Source organism: Thermobia domestica, chromosome 2, assembly GCF_964235325.1.
Source record: "Thermobia domestica chromosome 2, izTheDome1.hap1.1, whole genome shotgun sequence".
NCBI classification, from domain to species: domain Eukaryota; kingdom Metazoa; phylum Arthropoda; class Insecta; order Zygentoma; family Lepismatidae; genus Thermobia; species Thermobia domestica.
Window position 1 is genome coordinate 328,741,057 of NC_137455.1, and position 19,220 is coordinate 328,760,276.

At 35.9% G+C, this 19,220-nt stretch overlaps 1 protein-coding gene across 3 annotated transcripts in view; it reads left to right on the plus strand.

Moving 5' to 3' along the window:
- The first annotated feature begins 540 nt into the window (after positions 1-540).
- The window catches only part of LOC145678686 (guanine nucleotide-binding protein G(q) subunit alpha), a 112,598-nt gene continuing 93,918 nt past the window's right edge, over positions 541-19,220 (plus strand). For 2 of the 3 annotated variants that reach the window (XM_081749086.1, XM_081749085.1), the window contains exons 1-2: positions 541-697; positions 1,117-1,344. In XM_081749086.1, the coding sequence (XP_081605212.1) occupies positions 1,221-1,344 (124 nt within the window). In that variant the 5' untranslated portion in view covers positions 541-697; positions 1,117-1,220. The remainder of the gene's footprint in view (positions 698-1,116; positions 1,345-19,220) is intronic. The other variant, XM_081749084.1, reaches the window with a different exon arrangement.

Genomic DNA, 19,220 nt, shown 5'->3' on the forward strand with positions numbered 1-19,220 from the left:
ATAGATTTTTAACCCCCCCCAAATATTTCAATGACGCAGTTTGCGTCATAGCCCCCCCTTGTGGGCACCCCTGGACATGGTTCACGTGAATTTCATTTGGGTGTTCCATATTAAAAAAAAAAAAAAAAAGTTTAACGATAGCCTTGTTTAAAAGTATAAATCATACGGTACCACTCTCTTTTTTGAAAAGCTATTCTCTCAATAGCAATATCAAATACTACAGCGTATGAAGATCGATAATTTAAGTTACATCTACTAATCTGGGTTTCAATACATAGGCCATAACCTAAGTTTTACTAGTAGCAAGAGTAAGACAGGTTTCTCTCGCTATTTTAATAAATAGTACAGGGCTATAGCACCTACATAGTATAGTACATTGGAAAAGCTGTTGCAATTTTTTAACGAAGAATTTTGATTTGTTAATGATAAGAATCAATAGTACTATTTCAATTAAGACAGTCAAATAGAACAATGCATTAATTTTTGTGGAGATTAATGCTCGTATAGAAATGTTAGGAAAAAAAATTAGCAGAATAACTTTTGCGCATAACTGATGGTAGTTACTTATTTTGTTCCTGTGGCATGATGGGAGTTAGGTATCACAGTGACGCCATCTTGAGGTAGGCGTAGACTGCCTGTAGTGTCTATCGGATGTTGTATTTATGTGAAACTATAGACCGACTAGATGTACTTGCTCGTAAGTATATTGTAATGTAATATATTAATCTATACATTGGTTTATTGAAAGCTGCATCCTCAATCTCGTAATCAAATATGGGCTGCTCCCCCTGAATGACTGTCCCCCTATATGTTCTCCATTTGCCGTGTATTTTAATCTTGTTAATAAACACGTGTATGTAGAGATATTTAGTTTGCAAATTAAATTAAGTTAATAGGATTGTTTAGGAGAAACGTGACCACATATCTTGTATATATATTCAGATTTCCGGCTTGAAATACATTTAGTGTGAAAGGGTGCTGAGGAGGTATTGCGTCGTCTGTACCACACCCAGCAAGGGAGGAAAGCAAACTGTGGTCAGATGTGTGCGTGCGTGTGTGAGTGAGTGTGATAAACTAAAAGGCAAAGAGTTAAATAATATTTGTTTTCATTCATAGGAGTGAAACGTGTTTAGAAAGCTGTAAAGCTGCAGGATCACTTCCATCACGGCAACGAAAACGGCAGGGTATAGATAATATTGGCTAAGCAACCCTCCGAGGGAATGAATATGGCGTGTTGCCTTTCGGAAGAGGCGAAGGAGCAGAAAAGGATAAACCAAGAAATCGAAAAGCAACTTCGGAGGGATAAACGTGACGCAAGAAAAGAGCTGAAGTTACTATTATTGGGTATGTACTTTTTGACTTCCGCATGTTGATTTATTATAGGGACATCAATCAGCCATGTCCCATTGCTATCATGGTGAACTTTGTAAACATAACTGTGCATGCTATTATGGTAATTGAAAGTGCTGAAATTTAAACTTATTCTAAACATTTTAATGCATTATGCTACTTTATGTGTAATTCTTCCCATACTCTGCAATATTTACATTGAAATGTGCCATGAAGTTTTAGTGTCAGGTTCACTATGGCATCTCAGTGGTTTAGAAACATAGTATAAACGTTGACAGACGTGAAGAAATATGATGTACGATAATACTTCTACATTAGGTATCATTGATTTTTCATCTGAACAATAAATGTAACTGAATAGTAATTTCTTGTTGATGTTACGATATGAATTTCTGTAGTTCGTTATGACGAGTAACAAAATGTCGAACGTAGACACAACGTATTATTTTAGCATTTCTTTAGGCCAATGTTTAGGTGAAGCCTTTTTTCGAAAAAATGTTACAATTTCGCCAATTTTTGTTAGGTTAGGTTAGAGCTAACTACTTCCATCATTGTATTCATATTCCCTTATGTACGCTTCTAGTAAGTAGGACACTTCCTACACATAGTCTCACAGCATTTCTCATCCTTACAATATGTAACTACTTGTATTCCATTCTTAAATGACACACAAATCAATAGCGCTACCCTTACCTCAACTCATTTCCCCTGTAAAGCTTCTATTTTGTACCTAATTTTGGCCCCCTTCATCTAAATCTAGCCCTTTCTGGAGCTTTTCAACATTTTTGGAAAGAATTAGTTTATACATGCCGTTTACCTTACATTGTGTGTGTCATTTTTCTCATACGAGCTTTCTCGGAAGTGTTGCTGATAGTATTTATAATTTGTGTCAACTTTATAACGCCCGCTCCAGTTTTATTCTTCGTAAACGCGGGAAACGCCACTAAATTACTTTTCACTGAATAGGCCCAGACTCCCCTAAAGTTTCTCATCTTATTCTACGTTACCCGAAGCTACCTGAGCTAGTCTTACATTTCTATGGATATGCAGACTGAAGCGTGCTATGTAAAGTAAAGCCAGTAATTTCCGCTTTTGGAAACAAATCTTGTATTTTCAATTTTTGCCTTTAAATAGAGAACTGAGAATTAACTAATTTGTACCCTTGTACCTCGTGAGTTAGTTTTCAGCTGTTACAAGCCGAAAACTCTCAATTCTTGTGTTGTAAGTCAAATATAGGGGTGAGATTAATCGTGGTTTAATGTTAGAGTAATCTACATGCTACACTGGGTTGCAGATATCAGTGTAGGCTTCATAATGGACAGCTGTAATCGCCGTGTGCTTACCACGATTCTTCGTACTTATTCGTGTTTGTCAATTCCTCTCTATACAGTGGGTCGTATTCAAAATCGGTTTTACGTGTGAGTAACGTCGTACTAACGATTTGACTACCGCGTTATTAGAATTTCCGTATTGATGAAGAATTTGATTATCCACGATTGATGTCTAATGTCAGTAGAGGAAGCCATGACCTTTCCGCAGGCTGTCTAGCAGAACATATTAGCAGAAAAACAATAGACATATTTCGGCCTAACTTTTTTTTCTTATATAATCTATTTCGACAACCTTCCAAAAAGTTCTTGCTTGATTTTTCCGTTTAAAGTCGTGGGATATCACAAATGTAGTTACTGTTTCTGAATATAGCCAATGTGTCATGTGGGAGTGGCATTTTGTCTCGTAAAATCCTTCTTCCGTTCACTGTAGTATAAGGATCGCTCTATTTTCAAAGAGCAGTTTGTTTGCTCACGTACAGGTACAATTAACCCTTCGTTGCCATATCTGCTTCAGATTTTGTATCAACTTATTGACTCCTTACTTTGACAATAACATATTTTAACTACTGTGTTGGTGGACATTATTTTCCTGTTTTATCAAATAAGTAGTTTCTCGAAGTGATATGCAGCTGGACGAATGTACGTCGAGCTTTTTCGCTAATGTCGTAATATACCATGAAATGAATCCAGAGTGGTCATTTCATGAACAAGGCCAATTTACACAAGTGGCTAGTTTGCGAAGTTTTAAGATACAGTGATATTTATATTGTTCACAGATAAGTGCTAAATTAAGCAGTTGCACAAATTACAAAAGTGGCCAGCTTAACTATAGGTAGGTCGATGTAATTTGTTTTCTGTAAATCAAGAAGTAATATGAGAGTTTTTTTTCTTCTTTTTAGTTTAGGTTCCGTCAATTATGCACCGAGGCTAAGAGAGACAGTAATGATGAAGATGGAATGATAAAGGAGGAGGAAACGGGAGAACCTTTAGTAAACCCACGCATACGGTATTTGTCCACCTCACTTGGCGGGAGCTGGGATCGAACTAGGGACCCCACATGCCACAGGTGAGTGCATCACCACTGAACCACCGCAACCTTAAGAAAGTTGTGTAAAATACTTGATCAGCTTAATGAAAACATTAACACAAAATTTTACACAGTGGGGGGTTGTTTTTTGGAACTGAATCCAAACTTTAGCACACTTCAAAATACAATTTTAAGGAAATGGAGTTAGTATATTTTGGTTCATGTTGTTTTTATTGTGACGAAAAGGAAAGATGGAAAGGGAGTCGGCCTTAGGAGAGGGGAGCTAGATATGTTTTATTTTTTTTTTTTCTTTTAATTATTTTTTAGGAGTCCAAGAAACTGTTTATGGTTATTCTTGTGTAACCACATTTAGGCCAAAAGTAAATATATAGTTGCAGTTAATAATGGAATCTATCGGGGTAGATGAAATTTTCTAGTGTAACTTCCCAAACGTTCGTCCCAATGAGACTGATGGCGAATGACAGTGAATGGTTCTGAAATTAAATTTTTTGAGCTCCCTTATTGGGAATCGAACCCGCAACCACATACCTCAAAACCACACGCACTACACCAGCAAGAAGGGTTATATAGGCTACATGTTATATAAGCAATACTGTTCTCATCTTTGTATGACTTGAGTTTTTCTTGCTTCTGCATTAATAATGATCAATATTTCGATCTACACGTAGATCATCTTCAAGATCATTTTCTCTTTTAAACTGGAAACCTGGTAAATTCTTTAGGCTATCTTCATGTATTCCTCCTATAAAGAAAATTGTCATCTCAGTAGCCTGAAAAATACTCAATTATATTACTGGAAATAAATTCTTAGCCGATTTATATATATAAAATTGTTAATTGTGAGCTGCTGTTCTTTTAGCTTGTTAGTGGACAGATATAAATCGGCGAAAATTTATACACAGTTATGCAGTTGAGTGTTTCTCAATTACTGCGGTGTTTTAATTTCCTTTATAGGACATTACAAAAAGTTAACCTAAAGAATGTAAAAGGATACCGAAGGTCCACATATGGATTGAAATATTGATGTTTGTGAATTGATATGTAAAAGAAACAACGGCACAAAGGTACCCTGGTTTTAAATACATTATATAGCCTATATATATATTTCTCTTTTGAAGTCGTTATTGCTCTAATTTACTAGTAAATACATCTCTCTTACTGCTTTGACTTTACCATTTTCAGTTGAAAGTATTTTGGTCAGTGTGAGGGTAGGGGTGGAATTTCGTCTTCGTTTCTTCAGAAAAAAAAAAAAAAAAAAAAAAAGACCTTTAATTTTGTTTTCTGAATCTTAATTTGTTAATTGTAAGGCTTCAGAGTTGGGAGGGAGGGAGAGAGTGCTAATATGACAAAAATTTCGATTTACAATTCCCTTCTCTCTCGCTCTCTCTCTTTTAGGCTACGTTGGCTTCATTGATTATAAATCTTTGATCTATTGTGCGTGTTTTGCTTCTTGTTTCATGTATGGAATAAGCTACTGGCATTTGAATATAACTGTGAATATCGCATTTCATTGAAAAAATAGCGTATTCCAAGGGAGTTACATGAGGAAATGGATTTGGATACCTAAAGGTTAAAAATCTTTGATTTAATTCTAATGGAGTGTAAGGAACATTGATTAACATTAAATTCGATTTTACTGACTTGCAAGTCAAATGACAATCGAGTTAATGTTATTTCCCAATATTGTCTCTAGCATTTTTGCTCAATGGGCTTAAGTTTATTATTTCCGCTTGTGTGTGGAATTCCTCATATTTTTCGTGCTTTAACGTCGGCTGAAATTTTACTTAGACAGGTATTTGTAAGGTAGTACTTCCACTACTAAATTTGTTCCCATACTTAGCAACGTATACAGTAGTATCTTAGAATTAAATATCTGTTTGAGTAAGTAATCTCCACCGGCAATTAAAAAGTGACAAAAATACATGAGAAATTCCATATACAGGTTTGGTTGCCTGGGTCCACTGAGGAAAAATATTTGAAATGGTTGGGAAATACCATTCATTGGATTTTTACTGGAACAGGAAATTCAATGTTTTTCGTTTGCAACTCTGCCTTCATGCAATAGATTTTACAATTAACGAAGATTTTAGAGAATTCAGTACTTGCAGGTTTCATACGGGGGAGACGGCAGGAAAAAAATAAATAAGTAAATAAATACTGCTTAGAGGAAGACATAGTAGCACAGAAGCTATTTTTATTTTTATTTTGATATTAAAAATATTCTTGCATCACTTGGTTCAAAGGCTCTTTTTTCGAGCTCTCATATATCCAGTTTGAGGAGGGTTCTGCGAGCCGTAGGGAATTATACAAATACAATTTTTTTTTTTTTCTTCTTAAGTTAATGTCGTTATGCAGGCCTGAGGCTATGAGGCGTGGAACCTGAAGCATTAGGCGGTTTTATATACGATGCAAGCGTTTCCACCGGGAAATAACAACTTTGGATCACGCACATAGAAAGCAGGTGCGTTAACTAACTTGGCCACAGTCACAGTCTTTTTATGGTTGGGTTGTTGCAAGTAAATATATTTAAAATACTAGTGCTTGTCTTCATTAAGAGGTTGTTCCGTGTATTTTTTGTGTAAAAGGGTTCATTACTTGATGTTGGTATGAAAGCACGAATAGATGGAATATCTTATATCTTCAGTGATGATGAGGGACTTCATCTCTAATTAATGAATCAAAACCTTGGTAATAGCGTAGAAGTTGGTCTTCGTTCTCAAATTTGAAAAATTTCTAAAGTGAAGATATTCTGTTCTCCACCACAAAATGTAACTTTAGCTCTTGAAACATTTGTCTGATATTTTAATTGTATTTTTTTTCCAAGGCACAGAATATGACTGAACAGAATAGTTACAATTAACACTGATACTGTAAAGCTATTCTGCTTTAGAAGTAAAATGACAACATAGAAGTTAGGTAAAATGTCTGTATAACATAATTGAATAAAATAGCAGCTTCATTATACAAGTGTACAAACCATTCGCTTGAAGTGTTCCCATCTAATCCAAAGTTAGTAATTTTCATTCATTTAATGTGAAATTACGTACATATTTTATTTGCTATTTTTTTAAACAAGCCATTGTAATTAAATGCTTTGTTTTTCATCTTCTAACGAGCATAATTTCATGAAGCAAATTGTTTCCTCCTCATTTAAATTAGAGATTATTATTATTATTTTCGTGTCTTGTAATCGTTATTCGTGAGGATAGTTTCTTCAGTCTCAAAATTGATTTATTATATCGAATTAAGGAAGTTGGAACTATTAATACTTAACCCTTGTTAGTAATAACTAATCCGTTTGGTGACGGGATGGAAACAAATATGTGAATACTTAATAAGTAAGACTTGGGACAAGCTTTGTACCGTTCTTAGTTGAGTTGAACTGTTGCGGTTGTCTTGGATATAAAATTAGGTGTTTCTTTAACTCATTCTAGTTTGTGACGTGATGTTTTGAGAGACAGGAATGACCGGAACTCGCGTGCTCTTTAGGGATTGACATATCATCATATTAATATTTACTTACAACAGTTGATCGAATGAATTATTTCTAGTTGCTTCCACTTTTGACTGTGTAACAACTCGCTACTAAAATATTTGTACCTGAGGGCGTAGTTCCTAACTGTGTCAGCGGATTAGTTATTTCTTTGACAGTTTTATCGTGTTCTTTAAACCAATGTTTGTCAGTAATTTTTATGTCAGCAAGTCCGTAAATAAAGATGAATCGCACCTGCCCCCCCCCCCCTTTTTTTTTTCTAACCAGAAACTACAATCTGAACATTCACATGAGATGTAATTACACTTTAATAGTCATAACCGATAGAGATGTTAGAATTCGGATAAATCTGATAGCATTTCCTTGCTTTTATCTTCTTTACTGCACTGTCATATTCATTACTAATTATGGGCTGCTCCACGTGTGTGCACGTATTGCCGAGCTGCCCCGGCAGAGAAGATTAACATGCTGTTGTGTACTAACCCGTCCTTGTGTTTGTGTATCGAGTTTGCACATTTCTTGCATGCTATGACATTTTAATTCATAAATGACCGAACACCTTTTACGTACTCCAGACTTTGCTTTTACTTTATTATATCTGTGATACTATGCTTTTTTGTTCTTGGGTACTTCATTTTTCCTGTCAGAGAAGGGTGCAAAAGACCTCGATGTCGACGCGCCCATATAAACCCTTTTCAATCAATCAATCAATCGGATAAATCTGAGAAGAATATTGAGTTACTGCATATTTAGAAAGTAAAAGATTGTCAAGAACGAAAAAAACTTTTGAAGTTGTGATAATAGCAAGTGAAAGATTGTAAGATAATTTATTGTGCACTGGCTCAAGAGGAAACGCGATTATCCTTAAAACTTGGCACTCCAGATAAGATTTTTTTATGTTTGTTTATTTAGAACTGTCTTCTATACATGTAATATTATCCTTACTATTACTAGATATAATATGTCAAAGTCCGTTTAGAAATACTAGCCTATCTACAATTTAGTATCAGTGTCTATATTGTAGTTCAATATAATTCTGTCTCATCGTTATGTGATAGAGCTAAGGGCTATTCCACCGAAAATCGCACGATGCAGATTGCACACCGTTTTTGAAAATTCTGATAATATGCACACACATAGGTAGTGTTTCGTAAACAGTGCTACAATAGAAATATCGGATTCTATTTCGTATGACCACATATTTCCAATATGATATGTAGCAAAACTTGAGAAAATCAGGATGCACCCGAAATACAATAGCTCAGAAGTTAAATGGAGTACGGATATGAGACTAAATCAGTGGAAAGGTTATGACTGTTAATGTAGTGATATATATATTTAGCACCTTAGTTTCAAATGCCTCAAATAATACTACAAAGACATAAGAGCATCAGCTAAATTACCATTATTAAAGCCTGAAAATTCTGGGAAGGAGCTAAGCCGAAAATGCCCTATATGGACTTCGTATTTTTCATACAGTGTAGAGCTGGGCGAAATAGAAGACCGTAGAAATGATCAAATATGGCCACAAACTGAATTTTGCCAGTGTTTGTACTTGAATATCTCTGGTGGGGGAAGTTTGACAATTCTGAAACTTACGCTAAATGACTTTTAGTTCATAATGTACTTATGGTTAAAAAAAAGAAACAGAGTTTTAAGAGTTGGCATGTATGCAAACTGTAACGTTGAAAAGCTAGTAGAAAATGTCATGGTACAGGGCAGTGGCATGTGTTCCTTTCAGCTATAACACGTACAATACATGAAAATGAAAGTAAATATGATCAGAACAGTAAAATACCACTAACTAACAAAGCATGAACAAAAACAGGTCCTAGAAAGCACGTGATAGTCTAATAACGATGCATTTGTAACAGAAATGTCGTTGCAGTTTTTCTGTAATACGATAGTTTCTCCTTGTGGGTGTTGTCAGTTCCAGAGGTGTAAGTAGTAGCAAAGTATGTGACAATAGGTATCCAGGATGCATTAGTTGACTTCGCAAATGATATCTTTGTTTCGCTGGTTTAAAGAATCGAATGTACAAGTCATTAGGCCCCATATTGACATCTTCAACCACTGCCAACCACCACTGGTGATCATAAACGCACGCATCGAAGTCCTAGATGTGTAAATCAAAACAGTAAAATTTCGTGAACATTAGTGTTGTCTGTACATCTTAATGTTCACTTAAATTTGATGTTCTGTAACATCTCATTGTTCTTGTGTTAAGCGGTGCAAATCTGGTTTTGACCGAATGTGAGGTACGGGTTTCCATTTGGCAAACCTATTCTCAAGGGTAGGGGCATTAGCTTGTGCAGATTCTTGTCTTTTTTTTTTTTTTTTTTCTTCTTTCTTTCTTCACAAAAGTCATACAAATTATGGGAGGTTTTGTGTGCTTTTTGAAAGTTAGCTTTTACCTCTTCTCATTTAGTTGTACCACCTACACCGTCGCACGGGCCTTTGCCGTGAGCAGTCGCAAAACAATTCCACTCATCAGACCTAAGTCATTCGTGATGGCATTGTTTTTGTATGGGGGAGCTGCTCCTCACTGAAGTAAATCAGTTTTTTGACCGATAGCAAAACTACCTTTAATTGGTTTATGAATTGCATCTGAAATGTATACACAGCAATAATGTCGTGTTGTAAATGAACACTTATAATACACACGCTGTGACTCGGATATCTGTAACTGTCTTCTTGTAAGAATATAATTTGATAATTATTTTGCAGGGCACTTTTAATACTGATACTGTGTGTATGATCGGGAAATGTATATTTGTGGTAAATTTCATGGGGAAAGAATTATAAATACGAAAATTAGAATGAGTAAAACAAAATCTTGCTAAATGGAGAAGAAAGTTTTATTTTCGTTTTATTCTTACTTACTGCTCTTTTCACATGAAATTTGCCACATGCATGTTTTTTGCCGATTATACAAATACTAACATTATAAGATACCGGGCGAATTCGTTATCAAATTATATTCCTAGAACAGCATATTTATAGACATGCGACAATAACTTTGGACATAAGTGTACCGTGTAACATAATAATATACAAAAGGATGTAAAGTGGCTTGAGAACTTAACCAGTGATAACTTTGTATCTCATCTTGAATTACAAACGTGTAATTTTCTGCAAAATAAGCCAGTACTATGCAGTCAGTAACACCTTGGTTGGCTTTACATTCTTTTAAATAAACGAAGGAAAAATAAACGTTCTGAACTTTTGATATATAGTAGCGCTTTTGAAGACTAAAGATTTCTATATAAAACTGACACTGAATTCACTAGAACTCAAAACAGTGTTTGTTAGTGGATCTGTCTATACTCACCCACTGGTTAGTATTGACAGTTTCATCCATTTCTAACATTTCAGTATTAGGTGTATTATCAATAATTTCTACATCAGGGCAACTGGAATGCATATCCAACATACACTCGTAACTACGTAGTCTAGATCACATGTCGTCAGTTCTAACAAGTCTTGGAAGTCAACATTTAGATGTGCTGCTCCTAACGTAAGCTTGACATCTTGATAGTAAACACCCCCATAGCAGAACATGCCGCGATCTGCGATGTGATCGCAGAAAATCTGCCGCGCCTGTGCAGAATAATTGTCATGTAACGCTGTAATGAAAATATGATAGTATCATCTTGATTTTTTTATTTTGGAATTGCTGCAGAAAATTTTTGACTTACAAAAGCTCATCACAGAAAGACAAAAAGTTCTGCTGTCGGGGTAAACACACCCGAAAACTATGGGTACATGCGGACCCAGCAAGGACACACCATTTAGATCTCAAGGTATAAATTATGAGAAACCTATTTGTATCTTTGGGCAAATAGTTTTGAAATGAATATACAGTTCTTTCAAGCTACACAGAATCAGATTTTTTTTTTCTATATTTCTTTGCTCCATTCATTGCCACTGAAATGCAGTCCTCTTTTCTATTAAAAATTCTGATATTCTAATCGAACTGGTAGAAGCCTTCAACGACCTTTATTACTTCCGTACTTAATTGTTTTCGTGCTTCCTTCTCAAGATTTGGATGAACACCATGTTGCTTGATTAGTTCCCTACTGATTCACACAAGATATTTTGACACCTCCAATTCTTCAACTTTTAAACTTTGTCCAACTTTCCGACATTAAACTAATAATATTAACTTTTTCTTTATTGATAGCGCGCGCGTATGTAATCTTCAGTTTTTCAATAAGGACATCATATTCTTTGCACAAAGCATTAGCACAATTGTCATCATCCTCCATCCACGATCACACTTTTTGAAAATGACTGCCTCAAGTTTCTTTGAAATGTATTTGTTATTACATTTTAAGTAATGCACCCTTCTTGTTCTTCAGCACAAAGTATTTAGCTTTGATACTGGTGACATACCTAATATATAACACACTTCATCTACTTTTTTTATGATAGATTCTGCAAGTACGTATGTATATAGGCTTAGTCGCTTCCGAATTCCGTATTATCGACATCTGCACAGATATTGCTTTGTGGTACGTTGGACAAAGAGACCTGCCAGGAATAAGTTCCACCGGTTGGTCTTCTTCCTTTTCAGACGATCACGTGTTATCTCCACACAGCTTTTTTTATGCCCTCTTTCTTCTGATCTTTGTGATATTGAAGAGGATTGCAAGAAAATTCTTTCTGTGATACGTACATACAGTTCAACTCTCTCTTTTTTCCCCATTCTTAATTGTAAAAGCTATTATTGATCAGCCACACCTCAATTCACTTATTGGAGTTACAAACATCTACTCACTTTCTCATATATTAATGGTTTATTGCAGAAAGGGACCTGAGTCACTTTTTCATAATTCTGAGAAAAATAATAAAAACCATATAACATTGATAGCGTAACAAATAATTGTACCATTTTTGACTTATTATATAAGATAAATTATAGCGAAAGTGTAATTTTTCAACCCTCAATGTTGCCCCCTTGCACTTCGGGGGCGCGGTGGCTCAGTGGTAGAGCGTTCACCTCCGGTGCTTGGGGTCCCTGGTTCGATCCCAGCTCGCGCCGTGTGGACTTTGTGGTGGACAAACACCGTGCTCGTGGGTTTTCTCGGGATTCCCCTTTTCCTCCCACTTTCTTCCTTCCACCGTTTCACTCATTTCTCATTATCACCGTCTCCTTTAGCCAAACCGGCATAACCGTGGGACGTTAAACTTAAAGATTTCATTTCATTTCATTTTCCCCTTGCACTTCACTGCTGGAGAGTGGACATGAAAAAGTTAACTCCGATACCTTTCTCCAATAAAAGAAAAAACAAAATAAAATGAGAAATGTCCTACAAACGCTTGTTTGTAAAGGTTTGCCATAAGTTAAATTATACAATTATGACAAAAAATTACAGATTTGTGAACGAATGACAGTACACGTAATCTAATATCCTACAAATGCCCTTGTAGTGACCTCACCACATGAGTTAGCTTAGGTTATATTTTCCCTAGAAAATTTCGTTAATGAATGACAGTGTAATGCATTTTTTGTGCTTTATTGTCGATGTTTCAAGTGCACTAATGTACGAGCTCATACATGCATGTGTTATTTAACATCTGAGTCTGCTTCATTGTAGTGGTCTACTTCATAAAATCCTTTGACGTTGTCAGGTACATACGACAAGGTAGTTCATATATCCTTCAATTTAGCAAACGAGCAGCTGGGAACCCACATGGCGAAGGAGTACAATTCTTATACCTTTGGACAGGCAACAGGTGTGAGACGTCAAACCTTTAATGAATTCTGACACTTTGACAGCTCCCTTATGGTCCACACAATATTCAAAATATTGATACTTAGAAATCTAAAAATACTGCCTATTCTTGTGAGAATACATGGTAGTTTCTACAGATGGCACTTCAAGATGTGAGACCACCACGCTGCGAAATCAGTAATGTCACTGGTCTCGATAAGATTTGACAGTATTTTGACTGCCTCGAGCTGCATTACAGATTAGCGTGCACAGTTCGTACAATGTATAAGTATGGCTGCAATGTTTAATGGGACGTCGAATAACACTGAACTTCCGGTCGCATGGAAGTTTCAAGTGATCTCTGAGTGGAAAATGATGCACAATCTTCTGAAATTGTCCAGCTTTCATTAAATGCTAGTAGAACGCGACATAGTGTGTGGTTTCTATTTTGTCCAGGACAGTTGTCCGAGAAAAGATGCAATCGTTTTACACTAAGAGGCACATAGTCTACAATATAATCGAATAGGAAAGACGCCATAGCATTTGGTCTTTTCCTTGCGTGTCCTTCGTGATACATTATAAACTGCAAATGTTCTGTTTTCATGTTATACACACGAAACGTATTTACTGTCAGCTGCCGCAAATAGAACATGTCTTGTGCAGGAACTTTTGTAGGTGCAAATTTTGCATGAAATCAAAACAGCCGATTGTATCTTCCCTACGAGAGAACGTTGCAGATTTCTTCAGTGCTGTGTAGAACTTGTTGGCTCGTCTTTTATGTACCATTAATTCGGAAGCAGCAACACTTTTGCATTATCACTTAAGAGTACACTTTTCATTTTGTTTATGTGCTCTTCACAGAAACCACACGTGTCTACCTATGGCATCCCAAAACGAAACGTGAAGTTTCCCTTAAAATACTTGTAGTAGAAACTTTGTTTTATTCTGGATGTAGGGTAATTTTCTTTAAATAGTTCGTACATCTTTTGAATTGACAGGTTTTCGTTTAAGAATTTGATGTCTGAATGTGTCCATGTTCAGTTGGAAAAGAAGCTATATATTCATGTACTGTCTGTATATCTTTAGCCTTAATCATATTTCCACCTTTACTGCGTCCGCGCATATCATGAGTCATTTTGTCGTTTAATAGTAACATCCTCAAACGCCTTATTCTTTTCTCTGATATCATGAACTTAGAACAAACTTGTATTTTCTTACTTTCCATTTGTACGTGATACTTCTCACATAACGAAGCATCGTCTTTGCATGGACGATGTGTCTTCACATTTTCAACATAAATCATTCTCTGCAAATGTATATCCTGTTTATGTTTACTTTGCATTCTATATAGTACTTTAAACACTGCGCTCTTTTCGCAGGGGTTGTAACACCCCTATAGTTCACGTACTTGTGTCCACACATCCTTGCACTTCTGATCACATTTCTGGTATGTTTCATGATTTCGCACGCCTTTCCTACTTCTGTTACTGTCACCGCTCATGTCACTAACACTAATATCATCCTGGATATTTGTCATATACGTAACCAAACCGCACACAAGTTTCCACTACTCTGCACTATTACATGATCTCTACTGACCAGTGCTATAAACGACTTGTACTTACGAAGTCGCGCATCACTTGTTTCAGGGTTGCCAAGTTTATTTTTCAGTTTTTTCTTTCTCTGCAAAGGAAACAGTGCCCGTTGTTACAGAGTAGCAACGTTTATTGCAAACAGAGCCCAAGACAGTGACTTATGTACCTTTCTGCACTAAAGAATAATTTTCATTGTGCATTTCCTTGGCTATAGGCTCGTGCGACTGACGTTCGTTCTGCACTAAACGATGTGTCTGTAATTAGGGAAGTTAAAAATACCACTAACTTGGTTACATCAAAAATGTGACTTAGGTCACTTTCTGCAATAAGCCATTCATATATTATAACAGGCCTCTTGAACATACTGTCCGACAGAGCACTTGATTTCCATCTAACACACCCAATATCCAACACATGACTGTCATCACGGAGCACAGAACTGAGCTGGGGTCTTGTTACGAGATGGGTTCAGCGGTAAGCATGTTCAGTCTTGCTATGACGTGCACGTAGCAGACTTACCACACGTGCTTGTTAGGACTTGTTTTTCGTTTATGCTTTAGTAACGTTATATTTACTGTTGTTCCATTTTTACATATGCGTGGTATAGTTGAAAGAAATACATGAAATTGCCCTGTATATTGACTTATTTTATACGTAACTTTCGAACGTTACAATTTGTATACCTGCCAAACATGTTTCAGAATTTTCTCACTTTGCCCCACTGGAGATATTCTAGTGTTGATTTTAACAAGAACGTTAAGTACACATTTTTGCAGTGCTTGTGAACCTAGGACGAAGGATGGTTAGAACAGTGCCACAGTAGCCTGTTTCGTATTAAAGAAGCACATGTATAGTGAAAGAAACACGCTTTAGTTTTAATTTTATACATGGAAGGGAAATTCACCGACGATGTAATTCTTCTACCATAGATATTTCCTTTAGGAGAAAAAATATACTAAAGATGACAGTCAGCCATTGAAAGGTGTACGGTCAAGAGTCCCATTGTTACTTGTGGGTACTTACGTGAATAAGAATGCTGTGTTTATAACTTTTCCGTAACCCACGAATTGTATGGAAACGTTTTACCTCGTCTAAAATCTGTTCATAGAAAAATAATAAAAGTCAAGCAAATTTGATTTCGTAAATACTCATCAAATATTTGCATCATTTGTCAATAAGTTCCTGCTCCACCTCTCCTGTTTAATGTAAATCAACTTAATTTATTTCTTTGTGCTCTTGGAGATCCATTATTGCCGTACATTAGCTCTAGAACAACAACATTTAAAGAAATTTGAGTGGGACCCCATTTCCATAAAGTTCGTGTTTTATGCTTTTTATTGAATATTCTGTTCCCAAAATTTGTTGAATACATCTGTACCATGCAGTATAGCTATGGCATTGATTTAATTATTAAAGGGTTACCATTTAGAAACCTACCTTGTGTGGATCGTTAAGAAGAAGTATGAAGCAGGAGCTTCCATTACTGCCAGTTAGTAAACATTTATCAGACATCCATTATGTAAGTGTAGTTTTAACATCCCAGGCCTAATGGAGGCAGTTGTAAATGAAGTGAGATAATACAGATGTAGCTGGTGGAATTAAAGAGTATGGAGAGGGAAGGCAAAATCCTGAGGAAACCACACATATCATTCATCACTACAAGACTTAACAGCATGTTACAAAATTCAATCCGGAATTAATTTTCACTCTTCATTTTTTCTTAAAAAATATTCTTGCGTTCTATATCATTTTCACGAGCAAGATATTACGTTCTCAATTTTGAAAATAAGTTTATCAGTTGTGAACCGTACAAACCAGATTATGACGCAGTATGCACTGGGAGAATTAGAGTATTTTGGGGAAGATTTTTTTTTTTTTTTTTTTTTTTTTTTAACGTACTTACAAATAACATGCCCTGCACTGTATGCTGTGAAATTCAACCATTTAGACTAGATGGTCAGATTGAACAAGCTTAAAACTAGAATTAAAACATGAGATCTTCATATTTCGTAAGCTGTAAATGTATGTTTAGAGGCAAAATGTTCCACGGTTACCCTAATTTTGATTCAAAATCTTGTATCGTTACTAAAATGTTACTTGTATTCCTAAAAGTAATTGACAGTATTGATAGTTTTCTTTAAAGAGATTCCAGCATATAACATGCTAGAAACTTAAAATTTAGGTGTCATTCTCACTGAGAACAATAAAACTCTGTTACACACACAACATAGTTTCCGTAGCTGGCGACTCTGTTCCCATAACAGGGAATATTTTTAACTTATTGAGACACGTGCATGCACAGTGGAGGTAATTTTCCATCTGATGTACCTATAATGTACAAATGTATAGATGACTGTCAAAATAATGGAAACTTGTAGTTTGTAGTACGTAAGATATGTAATGTAGTAACATTGAAGATGTATGTACAGCGTCTGGGCATTATTATTAGTGCGTTTGTCTGTAGTATATCAGACGGGGTAGAACAGAGGTGAGTGTTTTAAGCAGACAGACGGGTGGTTGTGTATTGTAGGAGACCTCTTAAGTCTAGTTGGAGATTAGAAGCATTGTAGGTGCGCGTTTAGTTTACGCATGTGTATCTAAGGTGGATAGTATGTTAGATGTGTCGCGAGCTACGGTATCCAGAATGTAGACGGCGTTCAGAACTATGACAATACAGCTTCAATGAAGAGTAATGGTGGACAAAAGATAACCTTCAGTGACAGGGAACGCCGACCAGTGAAGATGATTGTCACCAGGCGTCATGGAGCGAATGCGACAAAAGTGATTGCCAAATTCAGTCAACACCTGGAACAACTTATTGAGACAATCATAGTCCGATGCAGTTTACATAACCTGAACATTCGCGGTCGGAGCCATGATCACTGTCAGGAGCACTTTAGCGTGAAGAAATGGTGCCAAGGACATGCAGAGTTCACCGCCCAAGATTGGAAACGCGTAAGATAGTCCCATGAGTCCTTTTTCTCCTTACTTCCAACAAGAAGCCATATATATATATATATATATATATATATATATATATATATATATATATTAACACTATGTATATAAAAATAAGTATATGCACTGAACTATTTCCTCCGTACTGTGAAACTTGACGGCTGGTCTGTAATGCTGTGCGCTGCAGTTTCCTGGTATTCGATGTGTCCTGTGATTACGCCCACGAGCAGTTTTCCAAGATGACAGTATATCAATTTACACTGCTAGAGGTGCTGAGGCGTGGTTTTTATAAACATTGGGATTAATTGCACCTCCCCCATGGTTTCATAGTCTACAGATCTCAACATGATTCAACTCCTGTGGTCAGCTCTGGAGTTCAGACTCTGGAGCAGGTATCTTCTTTCATTCTTGCTGACGGGTGCAAGCATGAGGAATTGTAGAATATTCATCTAGAAATCCACTCATGGTTTATATACTTCAATGTAACAACAAATCAGAACTGTTCTAGGCTAACGGAGATCCCACTCCATATACCTTAAAAAAGCTTATTTCTGGTGCGTAAAGAATAAGAAAATCGTTAAAAACTTTTGTCAGCAGATCATCAACATAGATTATTTATAGAAAAGTTTTGCAGTGATTAAAGTAGGCAGTTTTTTTTACGTCATCATCATCATCATAGGTATTCTGCCATTATTGGCAGGTCACATCCCGCACCTGAGAAGCTTCCATGCTCCACCATCTTCCGCCAACCTCTTCGTCTTCACGTATTTTTTGTATCTTCGATCAATTGTAGTTTTGCACGTAGCGCTCATTAATTCCGGAATGTTGAGAAGGTAACAATTTACGTGTAGTTCACCTATGGGTCGTGTTTCATTGAGTTTCAAACGAAATAATACTAAATTTTATGAAAGTGAGGTCGAAAGAGAGCAATATTTCAATGCTTGTGAAGGAAGGACAGTTACTGCTCTTAGTTTCAAAATAAAATATGAATACATTCTATAGATCTTATGTAAGAACTGCATTACCCGGGAAAATTGGTGGTTTTAATCTGTATTTTGATATTTTTAAATATATATATAAAAGAAAGAAAATGAATACTTCTGCCAGGCAGTAGTAGTAGCTATCATCTTTCAAGATCCGACTGACGAAGGTAAAGGTGTCACCGATTATAATCGAAAATAGAATTTTATTTATAGTGAGTGAAAATTGTGTTTTTAAAACTATTTCGACTTACCATAACACTGAATAATATATGTTGACTGATGAACGATTTGCGCTCTTTCTATCCTTGCCAAAAGAGACAAAATTTGCTGGTTTAACAGAAAGACCCATATTTGAAGTTTGAAGGAAACCATCTCAGACGTTTTGTTTAAGAGTATTCTGTTGGTGAAAGGGAAGAAGTGCTATTTTGGAAATAAATTAAGCTATGGATATGCAAGAAACTCTTAAATTTGATATACCTATTAATTGAGGTTAATCAGATATGCGTAGAATTTGTTCTTTTTTTCTATTCTCTTCTTAGCTATTGTTTGTTCTGCAGAAATAGAATGAATTGGCAGAGGTGATTTAATACAAACTTACGCATCTATAAAACCCCAATCAGAAGTCTGTGTCTGGTTGTCAATTACAGATGCAAGAGCAAATGTGAATACCAAGGATGCTTGAATAAATCATTTCAAGCATCTATTTCACCTCACAGACAGACATGTTTAATTAAAGAAACTTTTA